This window comes from Biomphalaria glabrata, chromosome 14 (genome assembly GCF_947242115.1).
Source record: "Biomphalaria glabrata chromosome 14, xgBioGlab47.1, whole genome shotgun sequence".
Classification (NCBI taxonomy): Eukaryota; Metazoa; Mollusca; class Gastropoda; family Planorbidae; genus Biomphalaria; species Biomphalaria glabrata.
Window position 1 is genome coordinate 31,659,160 of NC_074724.1, and position 27,897 is coordinate 31,687,056.

Genomic DNA, 27,897 nt, shown 5'->3' on the forward strand with positions numbered 1-27,897 from the left:
TTCCGAACCGGGTCCGGGGTTCGAAGCCTGGTGAAGACTAAGATTTTGGGCTTCGGGCGCCTTTGAGTCCACCCAGCTCTAATGGAGAACCTGACATTAGTTGGGGAAACATAAAGACTGATGGTTGTTGGGCTGGCCACATGATACCCTCGTTAACCATAGGCCACGTAAACAGATGACCTTTAGATCTTCTGCCAAATACATCACAAGGCCTGACAATGTCTGGCAGAAAAAAAGAGCACCAGAGAGAAAGACCAAGTCAACAGCTTAAGCTTCAGCTGGAATAACCTACCCAGAGTGCAGACAAAACATTCTCGGCTTACATAGGTCTCACCATCCACAAGAGGAGACACAAAACCCCCAGTGCTAAGCCTTCGTCCCCAGGAATGACGAATGTGGTCCCCATCAAACCACGATGATCATTATTATAATAATTATTATTCCTACTGAGCCAATCGAAATATAGTTTAACATATTATATGTATTAATAAGTATACAAAAATAACGCGATAATGGTATTTAGATTTTCCATCATTGTGCATGAGTTACGCATGCACACATGCACCAAAAAAAAAATAATATTAAAATAAAGCTGTTTAGACATATTACAAATATATGTCTACATAAAGTAATTTCAATTACATGCTTGGACAGTAAAACTCGTGTAATGATAATATCAAGCGTAATGTTTTAAAGCGAGGGAAAACATACAAAGATTATGAGTGTATACTTAAAAAAGAAGAAGCGGAGGGGTGGGGGCTTAAAAAAGAAGTAGGTCTATAAAGAGTTTTATAGCCTGCAACTTATTAAATTAAATCAGTTAATTTAAAAACAACAACTAAGTGTAAAGAAAAGATCCAGAATTAAACGAAATAATTTTGTACAACAGAAAATATCTTTTAAAAAATTAAACCATAGACAAATCAAACAATCGAATAACAAGTTACAATATCGAACACACAGTGGATAATTATAATCTTTATATTAATTAACAATATCAAATGTACAAATTAAAATATAGTCAAAGACTAATTGGTTATAATGAAAGATAAGAGGCAAGATGCATTTTAGACAAAATATTGTCATAAAAAAAAATCCCAGAGATCGTCTCTGCACGAGACATCAGACACAGACATTGAAATTTCAGTTTGAAAAACTTGTTTTGATTAGGCCTATAACTTTCGAGGGGAACAAAAAGACAAAATACAACTTACAGTTCATCTAACACTTTTCTACCTGCAAAACTGAATGTAAAGTAACATAACTTAATAATGTTTATCTCCCACCAGGGCCGGTCTTAGGGACAGGCAAATTAGGCAGCCGCCTAGGGCCTCCTGCTGGTGGGGGCCTAGCACAGAAGTGAAAACATTTTTTTTAAGATTAGAAATCTATGCCCAATGTATTGTTGGACTCCACTTGATCTAAAATAAATTGAGAACCTTTGCTTTGCTGTTAAATTTTATTTTTCTATTTCATTTGGGCCACCAAATTCAATTCACCTAGGGTCACCAATTATCTAGGGCCGGCCCTGCTCTCACCAAATTCAATTCACCTAGGGTCTCCAATCATCTAAGGCAAGTCCTGCTTCCACAGCAAGAAAAATCTAAATAAAATGAAAAAAAAAAAAAAAAGAGATCAAACTCTTCTGATGTGTTTCTAATTCACTTGCTATTTGTAATAGGGTTTAAATGTCAGGGATCAAAGGTCAGGTTCAAAGGTCGATTCTCATTGTCTTCTGTTTCCTTCATCTTTGGTACTTCTCTTTCTCCCCATGCGGTTCTCGGGTGGAACCACTGGCAAGTCCGGCTGGTCAAGGTACGAGTAGGTTGGACTGTTAGCTTCAGCTGCTGTGACGTACTCTTCGTCGACTTCCTGGATGGCAGACTCTTTGAACTCGGAATACTTGTTCTCTCTGTAAAGTATTAAGACATGGAGTTAACGGAGGGGGATGTTGTGGACGGGCGTTGACTTGTAGCGCCGAACTGCTGGTAGACAACTAAACCGCTGTAGGTGTACTGCTTCTTAACTTATACAAAGTGAAATAACTTAAGTAACATCCTGTTGACCTAAACTAAATAGAGCTTTTATTACTATATAAACAAATTCAAATTGAATAAAATGTAATGGACAGTAATATTTAAAGTAATAATAGTGGGTGAGCCGCGGTGGCTGAGTGGTTAAGCGCTAGGCTTCCGAAACTGGGGTCTTGGGTTCGAATCGCGGTGAAGACTGGGATCTTTAATATCAGGATTTTTAGGGCGCCCCTGAGTCCACCCAACTCTAACAAAGAGTTCTATCCGAAGTAATAATAGTGGGTGAGCCGCGGTGGCTGAGTGGCTAAGCGCTAGGCTTCCGAAACTAAATCCTTCAGAAATCCTTCAGAAAGCCTTAGAATTAGTTGAAATCCACCCTTTTGACCCGAAATACAGTTTTTGATTTACCCTTTAGAAGTAAGCCAGACACACAGTACACTTCTACAAAACAATGCTAGTAATAATAATACAAAATAAAAAGTTTACAACTATTAAAGAGGAAACAGTGGTGTAGCAAAGGTATTGCGGGAGGTGCGGCCGCACCAGGCAACGTTTTGTATAACTATCTTGAATCTGAGATACCGATTTATTAATTTGTGCGTAAAAATTCCATGCCTCACAATCCAGTCTTGAGAATTTTTACTATGCAGAGTTCGTAAAGAAAAATGCTAAACACAAAATAAATTTACAGGTTTGACTTGTGGTAAATACAATATATCGAATAGTCCATGTGATTTGTTGACATTACAGTAATATGAAAAGTAGTTTAATCTCAAAATAACTTTTTTTAGGAAAAAAAAAAAACAATGTTATTTACAATTCCTCATACTGGCTTGCAAGCTCTTCAAGGGTTCAGAAATTCAAAAATTGGAAAGTGACCGGAAACTGCTTAACTGGACGAACACTGAAAACTCTGGTTTGTCGGTATACAGTTTGTAAAAAACTAAAATCATCTTAAAATTAAATTTGGCTTACGTCTTTTCAATTTGCACACGGCTTTAGCGGGAATTCCCCGCACTCGACTCAAATGTTTCTTTGTATTCAGTAACAGAATTTAAAAAAAAAACGAAAGTAAGTCTTATGTAAAAAATTCTAAGCTGGACTGTAAATATAAGAACTCGACTGTGCAAAGCTCATTGGAAAGACTCCATGAAATAGTAAAAAATGACATGAAGTAAATAGAATGAGAAATTAAAGACTAACATCCGCTTCATACTGGGGGAATTGATTTTTTCAAAAGGCAACTTTTTTATATTTATAATTTTTTTTACACGCAAAATAACATTGAAGGTGATGTTTTTTAAGGAACAGTAGCCTCCCTTTGTGCGATTTTCCCTATGGAGTGTTTGCGTTTTCCCTTTGCAACTTCTTGTGTGACCAAAAAGGCCAATCATTGATAAACAGCAGCGGTCACAGGTTGGGTATATGAAATCACCAGGCGCCGTTGCATTTTCACCCTTCTTTCTACTAGTGTTGTGTATGGCATCTGCAATCCGAGCACCTTTCTTTACGCTCGTTCTCCACGTGGATCTATCCAGTGCAACTTTTTCCCAGCTGCTAGTGTCGATTTTGAAGAACTTCAAGTCGCGTTTGCTTACATCAGTATACCGTAAAAGTGGACGACCAGCAGTTGTCTAACCAGATGTAGCCAGCCCTGAGAAGCTTTGTTAAAGAGATGCCTTCACTCAACAATACAACACAGACGTCGTGCCGGTCTTACCTGATGCTGACGTTGTCCCCCCCGCCGATGTCCAGATCTGAGACATCGCTGTCGTCATCGCTAAGACTAGATCCTCTTCTGCCGTAGTCAAGCATCATGCGCCTCATGCTGACTGCACTAGGGACGTTTGGTAAAGACTTGATTTCTTCTATAGCCGACAATATTGGTGGCCTGAGGGTTAAAGATATATATTGGGGGTCAGAGGGCAAAACAAAATAATAGTGATCTTTGGGTTAAAAATAATAATCATGGTCTGAACGTTAACTGTTTCTCTCCGTAATTATTTACCACAGTCTGGTGGAATCAACGTTGGTATCGTCAGTTAGGAGAGAAAGAGTTAAAGTGATGATAGCAGTGATCTGAGAGTACAAACACAGAATCGGGGTCTCTGAAAAGAGGATTGGCAGTGTGAGAGTTAAAGACTATATTGGTGATCTGATGGCATGGTTAGTAGTGATGTTATGTGGCAGTGGTTCACAAACTTTTAGTTTTGGCTTGCCCCAAACCAAAAAATATATATTCGTTCCCACCATTGCCAGCTAGGGGGCCTAAGAAGCTCTCGTATCTTGCCTCGACTTAGCAGCATACCCGTGGCAGAACCTCGCCTACCCCAAAGTTTGACTAAACTCTGGTGTACTATTTGAAGGCGATAGCTCCGAATTTAAATTGGGATGATTACATGAATAATTGATATGCAGTTGCATTACATACATTCATATGGAACTTAACCAAATGTTTTAAAATAGTGTACCTATCTATTGATAACAAACTTTTATTTCGGTATAAATATATATAGATAGATCATGCTTTTTATTTCTCGTCTGTCTCCATCTATTTCTTTTACCTATCATCTGTTCTCTAAAACTTGTAATACAGATTCCAACTCCTGTAAAACTGATCCCAACTCCTGTAATACAGATCCCAACTCCGGAAAAACAGATCGCAACTCCTGTAATACAGATCCCAACTCATGTAAAACTGATCCCAACTCCGGTAATACAGATCGCAACTCCTGTAAAACAGATCGCAACTCCTGTAATACAGATCCCAACTCCTTTAAAACTGATCCCAACTCACGTAATACAGATCCCAACTCACGTAAAACAGATCCCAACTCATGTAAAACAGATCCCAGCTCCTGTAAAACAGACCCAACTCCTGCAAAACAGATCCCAGCTACTGTAAAACAGATCCCAACTCCTGTAAAACAGATCCCAGCTCCTGTAAAACAGGTATCCATAACTATTAACCAATCTCAATCACTTCCAGGAAACGACTACTACACTACTCATTTGTCGCCTTAACCATAGACCCCTGAAAGTTGTTATTCCACCCTCTCCCTATATGGTAGTCAACAAATTTCCCTATGAATGAAATAACAAAAAAAAAATATATATAATAATTTGACCAACGGACAACTTAGAAACGGAAAGATGAAGAGAGGACAACTCTTACCTCGAAATTTTCTCCGAAGAATAAGATATAATTGTATGAGTGCTTTCCCCTGATTTGATGAATGCCTCTGACTCGACGTCACTTTCTCTCCCCAAACTTTGCTTTGACTTGCTGCTGAAGTATAAATGCAAAGTAGCAATACCAAAACTATTAACTAGATTTGCTTGGACTAATTAAGCTATCTATACTTGCCGTATCCACATCAAACAAGAACTCTATAATCTACATTCAACAAAGCTTACATTAAGTATATCAATTAGCTTGGATCAGTCACGTAGGCCTAATTACATTTTCTTAGACGAAGACAAAGAATAAAAATCTGTGCCATTAGAAATATTTTTACCAATTGTTTTTGTTTAGCGCTTATTTCATGCTTTTAGTTTTCTCAATGCACTACGATCCTATCACTTGCCTGGACCAGTTGAGTTAGGAAGGGGGGAGGGAGGAAGAGGGTATCTGGGAATGTGAACGCTTTTGAAAAGTATAAAAATAAGTTGTGCGAATTGAATTCGAACGCGAGGTCTGAATTCTCCTCAATGGGATTAAATCAACCAATACCATGTAGAGACGCACTCTAGGCGACTGCAAATGAATGCATACTTGTGACGACATATAATCCAAAGCCAGACTGTAGTTTAGATAGATTAAACAAACAGTTGAGTCTAGGGCAGTCTAGGCTTTTTAATAGAGGTAACAATGTTCATGGGTAGTGACTGAGACTAGACTGTCACTAGACTACTCCCGTTATGAATTAAACAGCTATACTGCATACGCCTGTTGGTTGTTCACTCTATTTTTGGATTTGTATTATTCGTCTGCATGTCTGTAATCATGAACTCGCTAGTAATTTAACGCGTACAGAAACACGCAACCTATTTGCTGAACAGTACAATTTATACAGACGCAGATTAGACATTCATCTCTACAACCACCACATTTGTCAAGTACACATTCTTTTATCATGTTCTGTATCTAACAAAGTAATTGATTACAAATCGTTAATTAACATTTTTATTATTGATTTTGTTTTATAGGCTCAAGAAATAATTGTGCAAAGCTTCAGCTTACTCCCAAAATGGTTGTGGGAGAATTTACGTTTAAAACGTTTTTACCAGACTGAAAGAGTGAGCTGATATAAGCTTTCTTATTTCTGGTTTGTACAGGAAGCAAGAGTAGATCCTTTTTTTTCTTCTAATGCAATTCATAAGTTCTGTAATCGCGTTGTTTATCATTTCATTAAATGTTGTTCTTAAATTGTGTATAAATCGTCTCTAGTAATTAAAAATTAATCAACATACTTTTTAAAAGACATTTAGAACTGAGAGGTCTAAGGTTAGAATCTGGGTGAAGGCTGGGATTCTGAATTTTGGGATTTTTAGGACGCTATTGAATCCGCCCCTGATGCGCTCCCTGGTCATGGCCTTATTTCTATATGCTTGTGAGTCTTGGACGCTGACTGCAGAGCTAGAGAGGAGGATCCTAACAATGGAATAAAGATGCTACAGAAGAATCCTAGGCATCACGTTCAAAGACCGCATCACAAACCAAGAGATTAGAGACAGGGTTACCGCAGCGATCGGACCCCCATGATGACCTGCTAACTACTGTAAAAAAAACGCAAGCTTAAAATCTATGGCCATATTACAAGATCTTCGGGTCTCGCAAAGACCTTCCTTCAGGGAACAGTACCAGGAAAAAAGAAGAAGAGGCAGACAGAGAAAGCGATGGGAGGACTACATTAAAGAATGGACGGGCCTGCCATTGAAAGAGGTTCTAAACAGGGCAAAGGACAGTGAGGAATGGAAAAAGACGGTCGACAAGTCTTGCTTGGTGCCCCAACGGTTCAACAGACTAAGGGATAGGTAATAGGTAAGGAGTCCGCCCAACTCTAGTGAGTATCTGACATTAATTGGGTAAAGTAAAAGCGGTCGGTCGTTGTGCTGGCCATATGACACCAAACTGGCCACATGACACCAAACTGGCCATATGACACCAAACTGGCCATATGATACCAAACTGGCCATATGACACCAAACTGGCCACATGACACCAAACTGGCCATATGACACCAAACTGGCCAGATGACACCAAACTGGCCATATGACACCAAACTGGCCATATGACACCAAACTGGCCACATGACACCAAACTGGCCACATGACACCAAATTGGACATATGACACCAAACTGGCCATATGACACCAAACTGGCCATATGACACCAAACTGGCCACTTGACACCAAACTGGCCATATGACACCAAACTGGCCACATGACACTAAACTGGCCATATGACACCAAACAGGCCATATGACACCACACTGGCCATATGACACCAAACTGGCCACATGACACCAAACTGGCCATATGACACCAAACTGGCCATATGACATCAAACTGGCCATATGACACCAAACTGGCCACATGACACCAAACTGGCCATATGACGCCAAACTGGCCATATGACACCATCGTCCGTAGAAACAGAATAACCTTACATCATCCACCCAATAAATCGTAAGTTCTCAGCGGTGTACTGTCTTGTTTGCTAGCTTACAATTACATTATCAAATCGTGACTACAAAGATGTAACACAAACCTCATTAGTCTGGGCGACAACATGGGCGATGTTCGCTTGGGTTTATTCCTGTTGAACAAATTAATCTGCATGGGCAGACTCATTTTTCTTTTCCTTTGCATTTTTGTGAACTCTGCTTCCTTTACGTGTCGTAACTGGGAATATAAACAACAGACAGACAAAAGAACATGTAGACAACAAACACTTTAGGACAGAAATGGTGATAAGTTAGGTAGCAATAATACAGAGAAGAAAAAAAAAACGTAATCTTCAAATACATAAACCAAATCTAATAATATAATCAAGAAAGACACAAGGATAAAGTCATATTTCTTATTCCATATAAAAAGTAAAGTAAAGTTCCCCTTTCAGACATTGTGGTCTATAAGGCAGATGATGTAAAGGTCATATGTTTATGTGGCCTAAGGTTAACGAGGGTGTCATGTGGCCAGCACAACGACCAACCGTCTTTACTTTTCCCCAACTAATGTCAGGTGCCCATTAGAGCTGGGTGGACTCAGAGGCGCCCAAAGATTCCGAAATTACAAATCGCAGTCTTCACCAGGATTCGAACCCAGGACCCTCGGTTCGGAAGCCAAGCGCTTTAACCCTCAGCCACCGCGCCTCTTCCTTATTCCATATGCTAGGACAAAATTATACCAATTCCTTTTCACCAATTCCTTTTCTTCCCTAGTGTCTTGAGAGCATGTAACGGGTTGCCTGAATCAGTCAGGGAAACCAAGGTCTTGGCAGAGTTTAAGCCTCTCATTATTATGTTCAATAAAATAATTAGAAAGACACATGGATAAAGGCAGATTTCTTATTCCATATGCTAGGACAAGTTTATACCAATCCCCTTTCTTCCCTAGTGTCTTTATATTATATTCTGTTAATAAGGAACGTCTGTCATTTATAAGATAAGACACAGGCATGGTGTTATGTGGCCAGTCACCTTAGATATTTACACTAGTGTTCACTATAAAAGTTATTAGAAAACAAATAATTAGTATGAACTAGTTAACAACTCTGCTTTTACATTCATATTGTCAAGCAAACCATTTCTTTTAAACAAAACAAGTACATTACCTTTATCTACCCCTACGTAATATTGAAATGTATAATATATACTTCAAGGGGCACTCATCGATCAATACTACTTTTACAACCTAAAAGTTAATGTGATTATTATAGCATTATTTTATCCCAACAGTTATGGCACCAAAGTTCAATCATTAGTTTTCAAGTTTAACCCCTACCGGTACATCTATAGACGACCGTCTGATTTCGGGTCGCCTTTCGTCAAAGGAGATTCGTCTGTTTATGGTTCCGTTGACGCCTGACGCTTGTGACGTAATGGTCACGTGTGATCCGTGATGAACTTGAGGCCTTGAGTTTCGATGGCGGAGTGCTGACAATACAGACTCGGCCAGAGAGTTCTTCCTAGTAACAAATACATAACTTGTCAACATGGGTGTAACTGGCTGGAGAAAAGTCTGGTGGGTCAGGCGTATTTAACTCTTTCTCTCCTAATCGACGATATCATCGTTGATTATGATCTCATTAAATTAAAAACATGTTTATTTTTTTTAACTTAAATTTGAATTATATAAAAAGAGCATGCATTTCCCTTTAATTCTAGACCAAATACAACATTTTCTGATAACAAACAACAAAGCTATTGAAGCCTAATCATATCAAGGGGTAGTGAAATAGTTATGAGCAAAGTGAAGAATGCCTTCAAAACGTGGACAAATAATTAAGGGAAGAAAGAGTTAAATATGGTAAAATATATTTATTGTCACGTGATGTTTATACGTAGTTTACTCTTTCACTAGTTTATTTTAGATTGACTGTTTGCACCGCAAGGTCACGGCTGTATGTTGTTGGCAAGGAACTACAAGTTTATTTTAAACAATGACGGGTTTTCCCATAAGCTCTAAATATGGAATGGAAGGTTCAAGTAAAGGTCAAGGACGTAAATTGAAGAGTATTTAAAGAGATTCATGATCAGTTTAGGAAACATCAACGACTGTAGTAAAGGTATTAAAATTAAGTTAGCAGACATAGACGAAAGCACCTGGTTGCATGCGGACTCAGAACGAGACAGCTGGAGGTCACTCACAAAGGCCGCGGGATACACATTTGAAACCAAAAAAAATATCCGCTGCCAAGGACACATTCGCAGACGGCGAAAAAGAAAATATTAATCGACCACAGGCGGACAATGGTTATGCTTGCCCTGGATGTGACTAAAATATGTAGGCTACAGCTGGGGTTGCGTAGCCACGGGATATACTACATTTCTCATAAATCTTCGGACTTATAATCTTATTATTATTATTATATCATCATAGTATTCCAAGTTCTAGGGGAAAAAATATATTTCTGTGAAAAAATATTTCATTTTGAGTTTATACTTGAAAGTAGTATCCCCGGCATCACTATATTGTTTGAGTGTTCTATATTTATAGTGACAGTATCATTACATACTGGTGCATCTTAAAGGGCATTGCCTAATCATCACAACCTCATCATAACATCAATCAAGACATCGCATTCAAATTCATTCAACGTGTCCAGCCATATGTTCATAATTTGATCTAAAAGTGCTCTTGTGACGAATACCTGAAAAGGTTAGTGCCCATCATAGTTAAAGACATATTACTGGCACCTCAGTTTCACCCCTTTGCGAATCAGAAACACTCTCGAAATAATGAGGTAGTTCAAGGACAGTCAATGGACAGGTGCAATGAATTATACGGCAGTACATGGGCAGTCAATGGACAGGTGCAATCAATTATAAGGCAGTACAAGGACAGTCAATGGACAGGTGCAATGAATTGTACGGCAGTACATGGGCATTCAATGGACAGGTGCAATCAATTATAAGGCAGTACAAGGGCAGTCAATGGACAGGTGTAATCAATTATAAGGCAGTAAAATGGCAGTCAATGGACAGGTGCAATCAATTATAAGGCAGTACTAGGGCAGTCAATGGACAGGTGCAATGAATTATAAGGCAGTACAAGGGCAGTCAATGGACAGGTGCAATCAATTATAAGGCAGTACAAGGGCAGTCAATGGACAGGTGCAATGAATTATAAGGCAGTACAAGGGCAGTCAATGGACAGGTGCAATCAATTATAAGGCAGTACAAGGGCAGTCAATGGACAGGTGCAATCAATTATAAGGCAGTACAAGGGCAGGCAATGGACAGGTGCAATCAATTATAAAGCAGTACAAGGGCAGTCAATGGACAGGTGTAATAAATTATAAGGCAGTACTAGGGCAGGCAATGGACAGGTGTAATAAATTATAAGGCAGTACTAGGGCAGGCAATGGACAGGTGTACTGATTCCTGAACATCAGAGGAAATACTTTTATAGCATTTATTATTGGATAAACCAAACAGTACAGGCTTTGCGGAATTGATTAATTAAAGTATATACAACGAATAAAAAAATAAGTATAATTTAATCAATATTTAAAACATATAATTGTCAAAATGTGATAAGCATTGACCGAAAAATCGCTATTTATGGGCTCAAACAAGTGGAGCTAAAGCGGCTACCTGTGACGTGTTGATCCGGTCTCTTCGTGTTCTGGAAATATCATATCTTCAGCCTCCAGGTCAGGGTTACTAGAAAGAGATGAGATGGAAAGACAATGAATTGTTGGGGGAGATATTCGTATCTTGAATTAGCTGCGCTAGTTGAGAACACACGATATCCTAACAAGACTTATTAGGTCAAGATTAAGATTATTGCATTATCTCCCTTTCCTAGGCAATGCTCTTTTTTTTTAAAGTTAATTATTTCAGAAAATGTTCTTACAGAATGCCGAACGTGGTCCCCATAAAATTCGGCCTTATGGATCCCAAAGATGACTCTGTGTATGGGACTTCTCTCGAGACATCTCCCCAGAAGCCGTCTTGAATAAATGGTGGATGGAAACCATAGCATTGATCCGTCAAACAAAAGGCTACCTGTTGGATTATAGTTAGGAATAAAACACAAACACTAAAGATATATATCTTTAAAGATCCCATTCTTAGTGGTCATCCATTAATGGCGTCTACACTCGAACAAACATTCCTGTCGCTGTTTACACATTGAAAACAAGTTTATTCACATAAGATTTATATGTGTCAGTTTATGCTAGATTTTAGTTCATTGTGGCCATGAGCATGCTTTTTTTTTTGTGAGGGCCCTATCTCTTCAAGTTTCAATATAAATGAATATAAACAAATTATTTTAAACCAGGTATTTTAATACATGTCAATGTTGTTATTTTTTCAATGCAAAAAGTAAAAAAAGAAAATAATACAAAAAAACAACAACACATAAATCTAGTTTACAAACACATTTTTTTATAATAATTCAATTTATATATGAGTTCGGTTGCTGAGTGGTAAAGCGCTTGGCTTCTGAACTGGGGTCCCGGGTTCGAATCCTGGGAAGACTGGGATTTTTAATTTCGGGATCCTTGGGCGCCTCTGAGTCCACCCAGCTCTAATTGGTACCTAACATTAGTTGGGGAAAAGTCTTTGTGCTAGCCGCATGACAGTTTCGTTAACCGTAGGCCACAGAATCAGATGACCTTTACACCTTCTGCCGTATAGACAGCAAGGTCCGATAGGGGAACTTTACTTTTCTTTTTATATATATATATATGAGTACTATGGAAAAAGTATTTCTTCATATAAAAAAAGGGAAGATAATGAGCATTCCCCTGATCCCCACTATTACAAAATGTTATTATCAGATCTGTTGAATATATCTAATATTAACAATTGATATCATGCTAAAGGGACTATATCTACATGTCAGAAATTTATGAGCTAAAGTTTCGTTACAATATTTATTGTCATTAATTTCCATCATCTTTAGATTCAACTGTTTTTCATATGACAAATACGTTCAAAGTCAGTCAAAGATGACTTACATCTGTGTGTCTATCTAGCAACCAGTTGATGTCAAAGTCATCATCATCTTCTCCAAAGGGATTGATCATCTGTTCAGCTACCTAGAAACAAGCAAATAGACACAGAGCTCTATCAGGAATAGATTTTAGATTACCATTGTTTGAGACTTCAACCCTAAAGCCTGCTAACATCTCGATCACTGGAGCCAGATCAAGCGTTAAAGAAGGCCTCAACACTGACCTGCGACGTCACAACCTATGGGCAGAGAAGATCAGTGGCGAGTTATTTGTCCCTATTGCCCAGAGGTTGCGACGTTGAAGGGACGTGTTCAGGCCTTTTGTGGCCATTGGTGTCGACTAGAGTTGAATCATTAAATGAATGCACCTAGTTTAGAGCCTCAAGTCTGTGATGTACTGATTACCAACAATAACTATAGTTCCCATCCTGCTGTAGGCACGGCACACACCCTTACGAAACTGTCGATCACACCCTACTTGATTGCCCCAATTTCATTGTCAACAAAAGGAGCATATCTTCTCAACAACCCAGCGTAACCAACCCTCTCTGTATGCCAGTGTGGAAATCGCGGACAAGAAAAAGACGTTTATTATTATTATTTTTTGGCACAGACTGAAAAAAAGGTCTTAAACTCAGCAAAAAAATCTGGCTAGATGAAGAAGAAGAGTTGCGATTTGCTAGCACGAGTAGAGGAGTTGAAACAAGGGACGGGGGGTGGTTTAGAATTTACACGGGAAGATTGATACCAAGTGTATATGAATAAACGACTGTATAGACGTGGGAGTTAACAAGGCAGGAGAGAAAAGGGTTGAGTAAGAGTAGCGAAAGGAAGAATTGATACATAAAATAAAGAAACTTGATTTAGGAATGAATATAAAATTAAATTAAAACAACTAAAATCCTTTCATATCCCTTCCCTAATACTTTCAAAACACACCTCTTATAATAATAATAATAATAATGATAACAGATGCATCAATATTAAAACTCTTTCCAATGCGCTAAAGAAGTGTTTGCCACAAGCATACAGACTTGTGCGCTCCCTGGTCATGGCTACATTCTAATATGCTTGCGAGTCTTGGACGTTGACTGCAGAGCTAGAGAGGAGGATCCTAGCAATGGAATTTAGATGCATCAGAAGGATCCTAGGTATCACATTTAAAGACCGAATCACAAACCAAGAGATTAGAGACAGCGTTACTGTAGCGATTGGACCCTAAGACGACCTGCTAACTATCGTAAAAAAACGAAAGCTAAAAATCTATGGCATTTTACAAGGTCTTCGGGACTCGCAAAGACCTTCCTTCAGGGAACAGTACCAGGAAAAAAGAAGAAGAGTCAGAGAAAGCGATGGGAAGAATGAACGGGCCTGCCATTTAAAGAGGTTCCGTCTAAAGCAAAAGAAAGAGAGCAATGGAGAAAGACGGTCGACAAATCTTGCATGGTACCACAACGATCCAACAGACTCAGGGATAGGTAAAGGTCAAGGTCAAATACAGATTTTTGTTTTGTTTTGTTCTGTTTTGGACGTTCCACGCCTACATCCTAGGCCAAACGACAAGCAGGGTTAAGGCTGGTTCGAACCCAATGAGACCAAATGTAAACCATAAATGTGTAGTGCTGCCTATGTCAAGGGGAGTAACTCACCTTAAGCCATCCCATGTAGAATAAAAATTGTAAAATGGTGAATCCAGGAAAGTAAAAATCTCCTTCGTAGCCCTCGTACTTCTGGCCAGGGTCCAGGTACTGTTGACCAATCAAAGCCGTGGCGAAATAGGAATACACAGCAAAAGTGACGACCTGTTAATGAAAATACAAACACAGAGGTAAAAATATCTGGTCAAAGTTATTCCTGGATAGCATCAGTTTCCTCCCCCACAAAAAAATCTACAGTCTTCCAGGACACACACTTTTAAATTATCATTTAAACAAAATAAACCCCGAACACCTATCCTCTGTAGACACTGTGCACACCCTTTGGAAACTTTGAATCATATCCTCTTTAAATGCCCCATTTTAATCCACCTAAGAGCCTACTACCACTACAGCCCAACATAACTAACACTCTGTATGGCAGCGCTTAACAAATGAAAAAAGCCGCACGCAATTTTTCCTTGGCAAAATCAGCATCTCCAAAGCAAAAAGCTAACTAGAAGAAGAATTCATATTTATTTATTCTTTGTTTCAAGACGTGGCCTGCCTTATATGTGAAGATTTAAAGTTAAAAAAAATAAAGTTTTGATAAACTAACTTTTGTATTTTAATTTTCTAAAATATTTTGACACCAAAACGGACCAGCATGGACGGCTAAAAGAGAACTTGAACTAACCACCAGCGTCAGATGTTTCAAAATATGAAGATCACAGCTTGTCCTGAGTAGCCAAGCAAATTTCTGCATGTCTAAATCTTCAGACTCAAAGAAAAGCCGTAGATCTGTATACTAAAATCTTTTCTTTAAATCAATCCATTTTGTTAGATTAAAAAAAGGATCGTTTTACCAGTACATGCCAGCTTTCGAAAATGCATTAGACCAGCGGTTCTCAACCTTTTATGCTCGCCGACCCCTTTTTACACTCCCCCACTCAGCCGTGACCCCCCTTCCCCCCCACACACATACAGCAATAGAAGAGTAGACAATAACAATTCACATTTTCGATGGTCTTAGGCGACCCCTGGCCAATCGTCAATCGACCCCCAAGGGGGTCGCAACCCACAGGTTGGGAACCCCTGCATTAGAAGGTTAGAAAGCTCCTCCAGAAAGGAAGATTTACCAAAAGTCTTGGCGCAAATCTCTCGCAGGATGGCAGGGGACTAAGCACTATGATCTTCCGAAGGGCATGCTGACCAGCAGTTCAGATTAATAACTTCTCATTAAGTGGATACTAAACATAATTTAGTTTGTAAATGTTTGTTCATGAGCGTAGCCTGGATTTTTCCAGGAGGAGGAAGGGGTAGTAGGGGGGATTTCCCCCCACACCAGTACACACACACATACATACATACATACATACATACATACATACATACATACATACATACATACATACATACATACATATACATACATACACATTTATTTATTTATTTATTTATATGTACCCAACCAAGCTAGCCCATGGAGCTGTACATAAACTATTCACTAGTTCGTCCTTGTACTTACCTGTGTGTATACCAAGGGTACAGTAATCCAATCATACACAAACATAATGGAACACTTGTCTCTTATGTCTGCTAAATACTAAACAACAACAACAAAATAATATTGTAATACATTATTAAATTTGAAAGTACAATTATTGAGAACAATTGTAACAAATTTTATTGAATGAGCAGAATAATTAACTTTATTCAAATTTTATTAAAGGTGCTAGGTGTAAATGTTATAAAGCTTACACAGAAAATGTTATAAAGCTTATATATAAATTATATGAGGTTCCTTTAACATGTATGTAGAAACAATTACATAGAATCCATTATATAAAAAAATAGATCTATTTTTGAACTATATTTTTACGAGTTTCAACTGATACCTCTATAATCATCCTGAGACCGAAGTCTGTCTGTATTCTGCCCTCTCGTCTGGCTGTCACCAGCACCTGATTGGCCCAGACCATTGGCACCCAAAACTTGATGTACCTACACTTGACTTTCTCATACATTTCTATTTCTTCTTTGGTCACAAAACCTGGGAATAAAATTAGAAGCATGATTGGTGACCCAATCTGGACATACCAAGAGGTGAAAAGCCTAAATTTAAGACCTTTTTTTTTTAAACGATATAAACTCTGTCTATTGGTCTCTCTGTATGTCTGTTTGTCAGGCAAAAAGTTTGTACACTTTATTTCTTCCACACCCTATCTCGGATCAAGCTAAAATTTTGCACAATTATTTCTTTTACTTAACGAACACAAGAATCAATAAAAAAATCAATTAGTTAAGTAATTATTGGTAATTAATTATCTTGTTTGGTATCTTGAACAAGGGAAAGAAATCTTACTCGACAAGTGTGGTGGTATAAGCTGAATTAGTCCCCTTGAGAATTTTAAAAGCCAAACAAAACAAGGTTACAAAGACAGTTTGTGTGGAAAAACAAACTCAAAATCGACCTCGAAGTGGTCCTCCTAGTCAGGTAAAAAGGCAGGTTTTAATATTTTAAGAAAGAATATCAGAATGATATTCTATCAAAGGCAAAGCACAGAGAAGAATGGAGAAAGAATGTTGACAGATCTCTTGTGGTGCCCAAACGGTCCAGCAGACCAAAGGATAGGTGAAAGTGAAGGTGAAGTTAGGTGTAAGCCTGGCCTAACTGATGTCATATAATGATTATATAATTGATTTAATTGTTTTGTAAAGTCTCAAAGCCTCGATGAAAATAAATACATTTCCCTAATAAAAAAATCCTTATTTTCCTTTAGTTAAGTGCTCCGCGTTTGCGGCTCTGCTCTATAGTTTACGCGATATTATGAATTACTACTTATTAATTGTTGTTTTAAATTATGTTCCAATTATATGCATACTAAATAGATTTGTTCTCTTTAAAAAAAAGTTAACATTATTTGTTAATGTATTAGTATGAAAGAGCTTACATAACTTAGCAATACATGAGTAAAAAAAATATTTTTCCCCAAAAATCTAAAACCGTATGCATATATGTGTTATAAATATGGTCAATCATCTTCCCCCTTACTAAATTAGCCTCCCGAGTTTGTTACTATTAATAGTGAATAGTTGTAAAAATGGTGTGAATTTTTTATGAAAAAAACTGCTTTCATAGTTGATTTTTTAAAAATAAATTTTCGCTTTCAGGAAAGAAAAAAAAGTAGCCGTTACATCAGAGCTTTGAAAAACCTAAAATATCATCATGTCATATTTTCAATATCTTTTTTAGTTTACGGGATCTAAACGGGACGGAAGGACAGACAGACAACATAAAACTAATATCGTCAGTCTATTCCCCTTTCGGAAGCCGCTAAAAAGATTGTCAAAAATAGTTCTCGTCGCACAGATTTATTATGTTTAAATCAGTCTTCATCATAATTACGTAACTGATCCAAACTAATTGATACAATTACACTCTGTATTGAAAAAAAAAATTTTTTTAATAAATAGATAAATAAGCAGAGAAGAAAGGAATAAAGTACAAGAAATACAAGAGAGACCATGGAGACACTAAAGTAAAAAAAAAAGAATGGTGACAGAGAGAAAGAGAATGAAAGAGAATCAAAAAGGCTACCAGAGGGAACAGAAAGACAAGAGAATGAAAGTATCTCACGATGTAGCACTGGCTACCCACCCGCTGTGACGATGTGGTCCAAGGTAGGAAATCTTTTCATGACAGACACGCTGACGTTGCGACAGATGAGAATCAAGGCAAACATCACGTACCTGAAGGGAAAAGGATAGCTTAACGGTATTAATCAGTTGAACAAGGGGAGATAACTTATCAGTTGAACAAGGGGAGATAACTTATCAGTTGAACAAGGGGGAAATGTCAATTAATTATACAAGTGGAGATAACTATCATTTGAACAAGGTCATATCAATTTGAACAAAGGGAGATAACAATCTATTGGACCAGTGGAGATAACTTATCATTTGAACAAGGGGAGGTAACTATCATTTGATCAAGGAGGTAACTCTCAATTCAACAATCGGTTTGAACAAAGGGAGATAATAATACGCTGGACTTGGGGAAAAGCAAACAGACATGGGAGGATAACTATCAGTTGAACAAGGGGAAATAACAACCAATTATACAAGGGGAGATAACTTATCAGTTGAACAAGTGGGGATTACAATAAATAGAACATGGGGAAGTAACGATAAGTTATACGTCACAGAAGAGCATAATATCATTTCGCCTTGAAAAAACCTGTCAAACACAAGGCACCAGTACGTTGGGTCTGTTGTAAAGATGCTTCAAAGTTGAATATAATCCATTTCCTAGTCCAAACCATTGAGACGACCAAACGAATTTTCAAAGCACATATCGCCTTCCAAGCAGACATCTGCACGACTTTTCGCATTCTAGTAGGTTTTATGGTAATTCACCAGGTGTAATTTTCTGAGATAATTGTGGTCATTATATATGTATTATGTATATAATTGAATGTAGGATAGGTATAACAGACGACGATGTTTCTACAGCATTTCTTCAATCACTTTAGAAGTTTCTAATTTTATATTTCAGATACATTCTGGAGGGATGAATGGAGGAAAGGTGGCCAGATCCATTTACCAGCCAAAAATTTGTAATATTTACCTGTCATCTGTCTTTCACTGTTGATCGGAAATAGCTGAAATTCGGTGTTTAAACAGATACAATTAACCCACTCAGAATCTATTATCTGCCCTTGGTTGAAAGCTACCTTCTAAAACGGCCTGTCCAATATGTTAATATCTTAAATGACACGCCCTATTGGTTTACCTGGCTACGGCTCTTCTCATCATTCTGGATCTTTCGTCGGTTCCATGAAGATAGGCGGCCATGACAAAGAGAGTTCTGAAATGAAATGGCATAGCTTGTACATTTGGATTTCTATGATGCGTACAGAGCTTTAAAGTCATAGTTCTTAACCCTTACTGTTTTAAAAGAACAATGTTGATGAATAATGAATAATGTTTGTACAGTAAAGATATTACCATTTATTTGAAACAAAACAAATTTAAACAAACCTTGTTTCTTCGACATTTTAAGACTATCAATGGAAATTAGCTAACATCTTATTTGTAAATACGTGTTAGGTGGATTCAGAGGCGCCCTAAAAATCCAGAAGTTTAAAATCCCATCCTTCAAAGATATTCGCACCCAAGACCCTAGGTGAGAAAGCTAAGTGAATAACCACTCAGCCACCGTGCCCCACATCTATTTAATTGAACTAATTTCTTAATTGATTTGAGTTTCGTACGATACAATAGTGCAAGATTCTAACTTTATCCAAGAAGGAAAAGTGGGAGGCAGACAGACAGACAGACAGGATGAGTTGATATAGACTTGGTAAACATCCTTACCTATCTGGCCATGGGACATTTATGAATTGTGTCCACCATCTTTCCACAATAAATGACACGTAGAATCCAAGAATAAACGAAAGGGGGATAATATTGCTGGCCGCTCTCAGCTCTATGGCTATTTTCTCAAAAACCCTTAAAAAAAAATTTAATTTAATATAATTTTCATCCATATTGTTATACACTAAATTTTCTTATTAACAACTGTCGTTGACATTCAGTATTAAAAAATGCTATGTTTTGACTTTTATATTATTTAAATGGTTAGCCTCTAGTTTGACATTAGAATTCCCTCAAACAATAGGTGTATTGCATACAAACCAGGGGCAACCACGGTCACCTATAAGGGTATCCGTGCAAAAGCATGGTAGGTCGCTATCAAAATGGGCCGATGGGGTCACCGAACTGGCCACAGTGTATGACAAAAAGTAAATGTACATTTGACATGACCAAGGCATAATTTTTCGACTCAAAGCCGGACACAACAGAATGAGACAACGTATGTTCCGGACATTACTGTGACTAAATACATTGGGCCTAGACTCACACTAATAGAATCGCCTAGAACCTTTTAACGATATTTTCTTAAAGCAAAGAGCTTGCATTTTGTATTGCCATGTATAAGTTGCGTTACTGTGAACCAGCTCAAATGAATCTTAAAACAAGCAATAGAAAAAAACAACAACACTTTTTTAAAAAAACTAAAAGGTCATCAAGGGGAAATAACCGCTACTTACTGACTTATCGTAAAGGTGCCGGTAATCCATACCGGTGCGTATCGACACAATAAAGCACTGTATATATTCTCCTTATTTCGAAATGAAACAAAATAATTAATTACCAACAATCATTTGATTAATTGTTTAATTCTTTTGATTGGTTCATGTTTTGTCAGGTTCAATGAACAATTGTACAAAGTTTTAACTTGATTAGATAATGGGAAATGGGAGAAAAAATCTTTTTTTTTTTAACTTTTTACAAAATTGACTTAAAATAAACTTTGTAATAAAGAGACGTTTAGCGTATAACTTAGTAGCTAATTTATCGATATTATGGGTTAGTATTGCATAGCTTGAGACAGAGCTCTCTTTAAAAGTACCTTTTATGTTCCTCCGGCAGTGCGAGCCTGTAGATCAAGCTGATAAATAAGTAAAGAACACAGAAGATAATCAGCTCTTTGTACATCAGTTTGTACACACTGCCCCGCCAAGTCTTCAGCAGCTTCAGGAAACCTCCCAGTGAGGTGGTGGCCACGCGGTTCTGGTAGATGATGGTCATCGTCTCTTGTTAGTCTGCTGTAACCAGGGATTCGAACCTCGCTCCTTTGTAAGCCTCCACCGTGACTCTACTGAGCCCCCAGTTTCTAATGTGTATTGCAACCTGGCATAGTCGGCTCCAGTTGGATCTGTAATTAAAGTCTGAGTTGTTTAAAACTATCATATAATAGCTTTGATTGAGATCGATTTAACATTTTTTATTCGACGAAATATTTTGTATGTCATTTATTTAGGATAATTTAATAAAGTTAACCTTAATTTCTAAATTCTACAATATATATGCAAAAATGCTTGCCAATTGCTAAAGAAGAGGGTATGATTGAATTCTAGGTACAAACCTATATATATATATATATATATATATATATATATATATATATATATATATATATTTATATATATATATAGGTCTGTTATTCTAGGTCTAGCATAGAAAGTAGACCACTATTCAAACTTTTAGTCATGCAGCTAATATTTTTTAAATGTAATGTTATAATAGACAGTAATAGACTAGAACAGACACAAAATAAAGCAGTGCGATTCATAACAAACGAATATTCACATTTGACTAGAGTAACACCTTTAGTAAAATCACTACATTTAGAAAGCCTTCAGGACAGAAGGCTCAAAAGTAAAGTAGCAATCATACATAAAACACTGAACCATAATCTTCAAATACAAAAACAAAATTTAATACAAACACAAAGATAAAGGCACATTTCTCGTCCCATATGCTAGGACAAATTTGTACAAATACTCCTTCTTCCCTGGTGCTATTAGAGCATGGAATGGGTTGCCTGAGCTAGCCAGGAAAACCAGTGATTTGGCAGAATTTAAGTCATTGGTTAATATGCATAACTAAATTCATGACGCGTAGGACGTAATCATCTTCTTTTTGGAAGTAACGTCTGTATTATATAAGATAAGAAGAAGATAAAAAGATAGATATATTAAAAAAATTGATTTAGTATAAGATGAGGAATGGGGAAAGACATTTGACGAATCTTGCATGGTGCCCCAACAGACTAAGGAATAGTTAAAGATAAGAAAAATATAAGATGATCTTAAAGTTGAAAAGAATGTTTATCATTACAGAAATTAGCAGATGAGTACATGCGAGACTGACAGTATCCAAAAGTGGGTAAAAGAAAAAGGTGATACTGACACTTTGACAGTTTATATGGAGTCCAAAGTTACATCTATGGTATAATCGATACCAAACTATTATAATAACTAAACCTATAATGTTCAAATATGTTATTGTGGAATCGAGACTGCCTATAGTAACTATCCAGAGTGTAGTATAAGGATAATGTAGCTAATGTTATCCATAAGGCAGCGGTTCTCAACCTTTTATGCTCGGCGACCCCTTTTTACAATCCCCCACTCTGCCGCGACCCCCCCACCCCCGCATACACACACAGCAACAGAAGAGTAGACAAAAACAATCCACTTTTTCAATGGACCTTGGCGACCCCTGGCAAATCGTCTGTCGACCCCCAAGTGGGTCGCGACCCACAGGCTGAGAACCCCTGCCATAAGGCTTTGTCATTATTGCTATACAAAGGAACTAATATTCTTTGTCTGGCACTGCCAATAGCAGGGTTTGTTAAAGGGAATCACAATTCATTGTAGTCTCCCTTTACTTAACTGTGTCATTTGAAAAATGTTCTGATTATCTGCCTGGTACTCAGAAGTAAAGTTCCACTTTCAGACCTTGCAATCAATAGGGCAGATGATGTAAAGGTTATCAGTTTCTATTGCCGACGGTTATGAAGGTGGCATGTTGCCAGCACAACGACAAACCGCCTTTACTTTCCCCAACTAAATTCAGGTAACGATTAGAGTTTTGGTGGATTGTTTGGGAGCCCTTGAAATTTCAAAATTTAAAATCCTCTTCTTTACTTAGATTCGAACCGGGGACCCTTCGGTTCGGAAGCTAATTACGTTACTACTTGGTGACAACGCCCCCTATGCAGCAGTGCTAAAATGTGGCAAGATTCTCTTTATTGATATTACACAGGTCATTTGTTACACCCATTTCTGCTGTAATCTGTTATGGTATGATAAAAATTAGTTATTTGTTTCGAGAATAGGGGAAGTTTTGAGGTACAGACAATGATGTGACTATTAAAAACAAGATTAGGTTTTAAGCTGCTAGAAATAATATCAGCCGTCGTAAACAGACTACTTCCATGATGCCTTAGAGATAGGAAGACTTTTATGAACGCAGAGAGTTAGCGGACATTCGACTTTTAGCCATGTTAAGGACGCAGCCTTATTAATAGTGGCACCACATGACATTGTCGGAAATTTTCATTTAAGTACATTTACTTCCGTTTGGTAATCTCATGGCTTAACGTAATAAGACCAAAGGTCCTCAAACTATTTTTTTTTACCCGGGGACCTATTTGTGTAGTCAAACGTAGCTAACGGAGCCCTATAGAAAGGTACATAAAATATTATATAAGCAAGCATAAGTAAGCTCAATGAACACTAGGTGAAGACAGTTTTCTATGTTTTGCATGGTAGCAACGGCAATGAATTAATGCACTAAATCCATGTTGTACCAAATCAGTCAATAACTTCTCTACAATGACTCCTATAGTAGGATAAAAATTTGTAACATGTTTTTATAATAAGAACTTATGGTATTCTTATTTAAACATTGGTTCAAGTTCCTTGTTTGTGGATATTTCAATAAGCCGCTCCACTGATTAAAATTTAATTGTGTCCATGCGCTAAAGGGTTCAATACCCATTTGAGAATATCGAAGTGAAGAATGCTTTCCAGTCAACTGATTTTAATTGAAAAAAACAGAGTGCGTGTAATCACTACAATTTTCAAATAAGGATCAATCAAGCAGTCTTAATCTTTTGCTTAATAACGGATAACTTAGGGTGAGGGGTTAAAATATCAAAATTTGGTTAATAGTTATCTAGTTTGTGAATATCATGCAAGTTAACGTCACATTATTTTATAACAGAGAAATGTAGACAAGTAGCCACATTTACAGCGCAGCAATTTCGAATGGCATTGCAGTTCTTGACAGACAAATCGTGTAATTGTCTTTCTAAATGTCACGCAGATTTAAAGCTATGCCCTGCCAAGGGTAATAACTCAGCAATTTCTTCGCTAGATTTGTTAACGTTAAAACAAACTGGTACTGAGTTGCACACCCTGTGTCATTTACTGAAGTTTTATTTTATTGTAGGACACTTAGAAACATGAGTGCTATTTATGTTCACAAACCAAATAAATAAATTAAACAGAAACACAATGTATATATATATAGTGTTTTGTCAGTCAGTTAGACAGACAGTAATAGATCGATCGATAGATAGATCGATCCATCGATAGATAGATAGATAGATAGATGATAAATTGTTGCTGTTTTTTCTTAATCTTGGGTTAATTTATATTTTTTTTAAATTTGGAAAAAAAGATACACATGGTTATATTATTGTTTATGCGTAATGCAAAGAAATTCAAATCAGGCGACGGTCTAACGGGACCATAACCTTAAAATCTATGTATAAATGTATACAATTCTATTAATTTAGGCCTATCTGTTAGTAAATAAATAAAATAAAAAAGTTTTAGTAAAAAATAATTATAATTATATATTTTAAAATTATCAGCACTTTTTAACATTGAACATTGTAAACTGGATTATCAGATATACTATAATGAATGAAAAACTATAACCAAGGGTTAAATCATGATGTATATGGCAAGTCATAGCTAGAGTGCAGTTAAATATCTAGATCTCAATATATTTACCAAAGTCAATGAAATATGAATAGACGAGATTTCGCAGGACACACATAGGTACCACAGAAGATGGAATTGGTTTATGCGTTATTCAAGGAGGAGAGGGGGTGGTAGCCAGTTATAGGGAAGTACCAATGCTCGGTCTCACTGGCTGCCCACCACATTTGTGAAGTGACCAGTGACAACTACACACCCAGGGCACCGTGTCACGTATTATCGCAGAAGTGCTAACACGTGTGTTATTAGATGTGCATCCTTTTTTTATCCCCCATCCAACAAAGTCCAATGTGTTTGACTCCATAACAGTGTGCAGCATTTAGAAACTTGGGGCAACAGAGGAAAGAGGGGGGAAAATGGGGCAAGCAAAAAGAAAAAAAATGAATAACCGTCACGCTTCAGTGATCCGAGGGGTGTAATTTTATGCACCTTAGGTTAGTGTTATCTTTTAAACTGTAGAAGCTCTTGGTTGATAATATATCCCATCTAGTTGAAAGAGATCGACACCGTGTTTGATTTTTACACACTATTGATTAATTAAAACTTAATAGATACAGCTTCACTTTTTTTATTACAAAAAAAAAAAAGACTATGCTAAATAAATAGAAATGTAGATATGCCTAATTTCATCCACATTAATACTCAGAATGAGCGAAACGTTCCGTTAAAGAAAAAGTTTGGGAACCACTGGACTAAGCACATGACCATCTAAGAGTATAATAGGATTTAGACTATAAATGAGACCGTAGTTCTTTAGGACACAGGGGATTATGGATCCGAACAATTATTTCCTGGTTATACTGGTTATAAAAAACTACACTTTAAAAAAAAATGTCATGTGTTTTCAAAATACAAAATATTTTTATCGCTATTTATGTGGAAGAGGCCTGGTGGATGAGTGGTAAAACATTTAGCTTCCGAACCGAAGGGCCCCGATTTGGAATCCTGGTGGTGAAGATTGGGATATCTAATTTCGGAATCTTTAGGGTGCCTCTGAGTCATTAGTTCATTAGTTGTGGGAAAAGTAAAGGCGGTCGGCCGTTGTGCTGACCACATTACACCCACGTTAACCGTGGGCCACAGAAACAGATGACCTTTACATCATCTGCCGTATAGATCGCAAGGCCTGAATGCAACATTTATCTATGTGTGTTACTGATGTGAGGTATATATATATATACATATATAACATATATATATACATATATATATATATGTGTAAACCTAATAAAATAATAAGAAAGACACAAAGATAAAGGCACATTTTTTATCTCATATGCTGGGACAAACATAGCAAAAGTGCTCTTTCTTCCATAATACCCTATAGCGTGTAATGAGTTGCCTAAATCAACCTTTAAAATGAATGACTTAACAGAGTTTACGTCTCAGGTTAGCTCCTACCTCGAGATCAATGGATACGCATCAAAACTTTATTATCTCCTCTTTTAAAGAAAATTTTGTAATTTATAAGATAAAACTTCATCGTGTGGTATGTGCGCTGGACTGTCGTTAGGACTTCTCGATGGTTCTGGGTTCATACCCTGCCCGCTGCCATCCCCCATCGTCCTGCGAGAATTTGGACCTGGAAGTAAATTCTCTTCAACTCTGAAGGAACATCCGAAACATGTACACCATTTTACAAACAAACATATTATGTACTGAAGAAATTTTATCAGCTTTCAGTCACGGCTACGGATTTTAAAAAAAGTGTATTTTAATTAAGGTGTTAGAACGATGAAAAACAAAAATTCCGACAGATTTAATCATTGGGGCGAAGCTCGGCTAAAAGTTTGACAATGAACCAGTACTAAGTCTACTATACTAGGACAAATTTGTACAAGTGCTCCTTCTTCCCTAGTGCTGTTAGAGCATGGAATGGGTTGCCAGGAAAAACAGTGACTTGGCAGAATTTAATCATTGGTTAACATGCATGACTAGATGCATGACGCGTAGGACGTAAACTTCTTTTTTGAAGAAACGTCTGTATAAGATAAGATAAGAAATCAGCAACTCACCAATATAGTGGTAAATTGACAAGTTTAATAAGCCTACAACATGGTCAGAATTGAAGGTTCTCAAATTTTATAGACAGCTGAAGCATGTCAGAGTATTATCTAGTTAGAGCTATATTGTTACATGTTGTCCTCGGATGACCGGCTAAAGCAATGAGGTGGTCCACTAGTGTTCCACATACTACAGTTTGAGAAGAGAGCCTTTTACCTCTTTGTGCCGGTTGGCTGGCGCTGTGATCACTCAGGTAATCACTAATGGAGTAGATGGGGTGGTTATGTTTTGTCTTACAACTATATCTCCATCTCTCTTCTCTCTTTCTCTCTTTCTGTCTCTATGTTTACCTCTCTATTTCTATCTAAGTGTTAACACTCTTTTTAATGTATCTTTTTCTCTTTCTCCCTCTCCCTTTTTCCTCTCTATTTCTTTCTCTTACTTTCTATTTTCTTTCTTTTTCTCACTCTCTCTTTTTTTTTCTCTTTATCACTCTCTGTTTCTCCCTTTGTTTCTCTCTATTCTGTCTTTCTCTCTGTCTATTTTCATATCTTCTTCTCTTTTTTCCATCTCTGTCTCTCTTTCTATTTCTCTCTCTCTCTCTCTCTTTGCCTCCTTCCTCGTTATCTTTCTCTCCCTCTCTCTTTTTATGCCATTTTTTGTCCTTTTTTTTCTCTTTCTACTTTCTTCCTCTTTCTATTTTCATCCCTCTTTTTCTCTTTATCTCTCTCTTTGTCTTTCTATCCCTTTCTCTGCCTCCATCTTTCTTACGTTCTCTTTTCGTCTTTCTTTTCTTTATTTTCTCTCGCTTTGCCCCCACCCCATACCTCTTGCTCTTTCTTACAATTACAATTTATTTCTTTTTTAAGCACTATTAAAACTCTTTCTAATCTCTAAATCTTGGGCGCGTATCTTGCTACAGCTGAACTGTTCAAACATTACGCTTTCTAATATTTCGTAGTGGACAATATTGAATGCTTTCGAGGATTATGAAACACCTTTAAAGAGTCTCTGATTTAGTGGCCAGGATTTGAGCAATGACCATTTTTTTATGTAGTGAAGGAGAGAGAACGGATAATTGAATTCACAGGCCAGAACTACAGAAGT

At 37.3% G+C, this 27,897-nt stretch overlaps 1 protein-coding gene across 4 annotated transcripts; it reads right to left on the bottom strand.

Moving 5' to 3' along the window:
* Window positions 1–42: 42 nt before the first annotated feature.
* On the bottom strand, window positions 43–27,897 carry LOC106076641 (bestrophin-4-like). Of its 4 annotated transcripts, XR_008774859.1 has the most exons (17): window positions 24,799–25,021; window positions 20,838–21,143; window positions 19,739–19,873; window positions 19,155–19,229; window positions 18,021–18,112; window positions 16,258–16,412; window positions 15,888–15,965; window positions 14,375–14,527; window positions 12,730–12,810; window positions 11,619–11,770; window positions 11,357–11,425; window positions 9,042–9,225; window positions 7,807–7,940; window positions 5,209–5,322; window positions 3,754–3,924; window positions 1,553–1,912; window positions 43–1,499 (listed from the first exon to the last, which is right to left on the bottom strand). XR_008774859.1 is itself a non-coding variant. In XM_056011126.1 (16 exons), the coding sequence occupies exons 2-16, from the start codon at window positions 21,014–21,016 to the stop codon at window positions 1,726–1,728; spliced, it is 1,959 nt and encodes a 652-aa protein (XP_055867101.1). In that variant the 5' UTR covers window positions 21,017–21,143; window positions 26,802–27,897; the 3' UTR covers window positions 43–1,725. The 4 variants fall into 4 exon arrangements, 3 of the variants coding, with proteins under 3 accessions (XP_055867101.1, XP_055867100.1, XP_055867102.1); XM_056011126.1 differs by lacking the exon at window positions 24,799–25,021 and adding an exon at window positions 26,802–27,897 and having other exon boundaries at window positions 43–1,912; XM_056011125.1 differs by having other exon boundaries at window positions 43–1,912.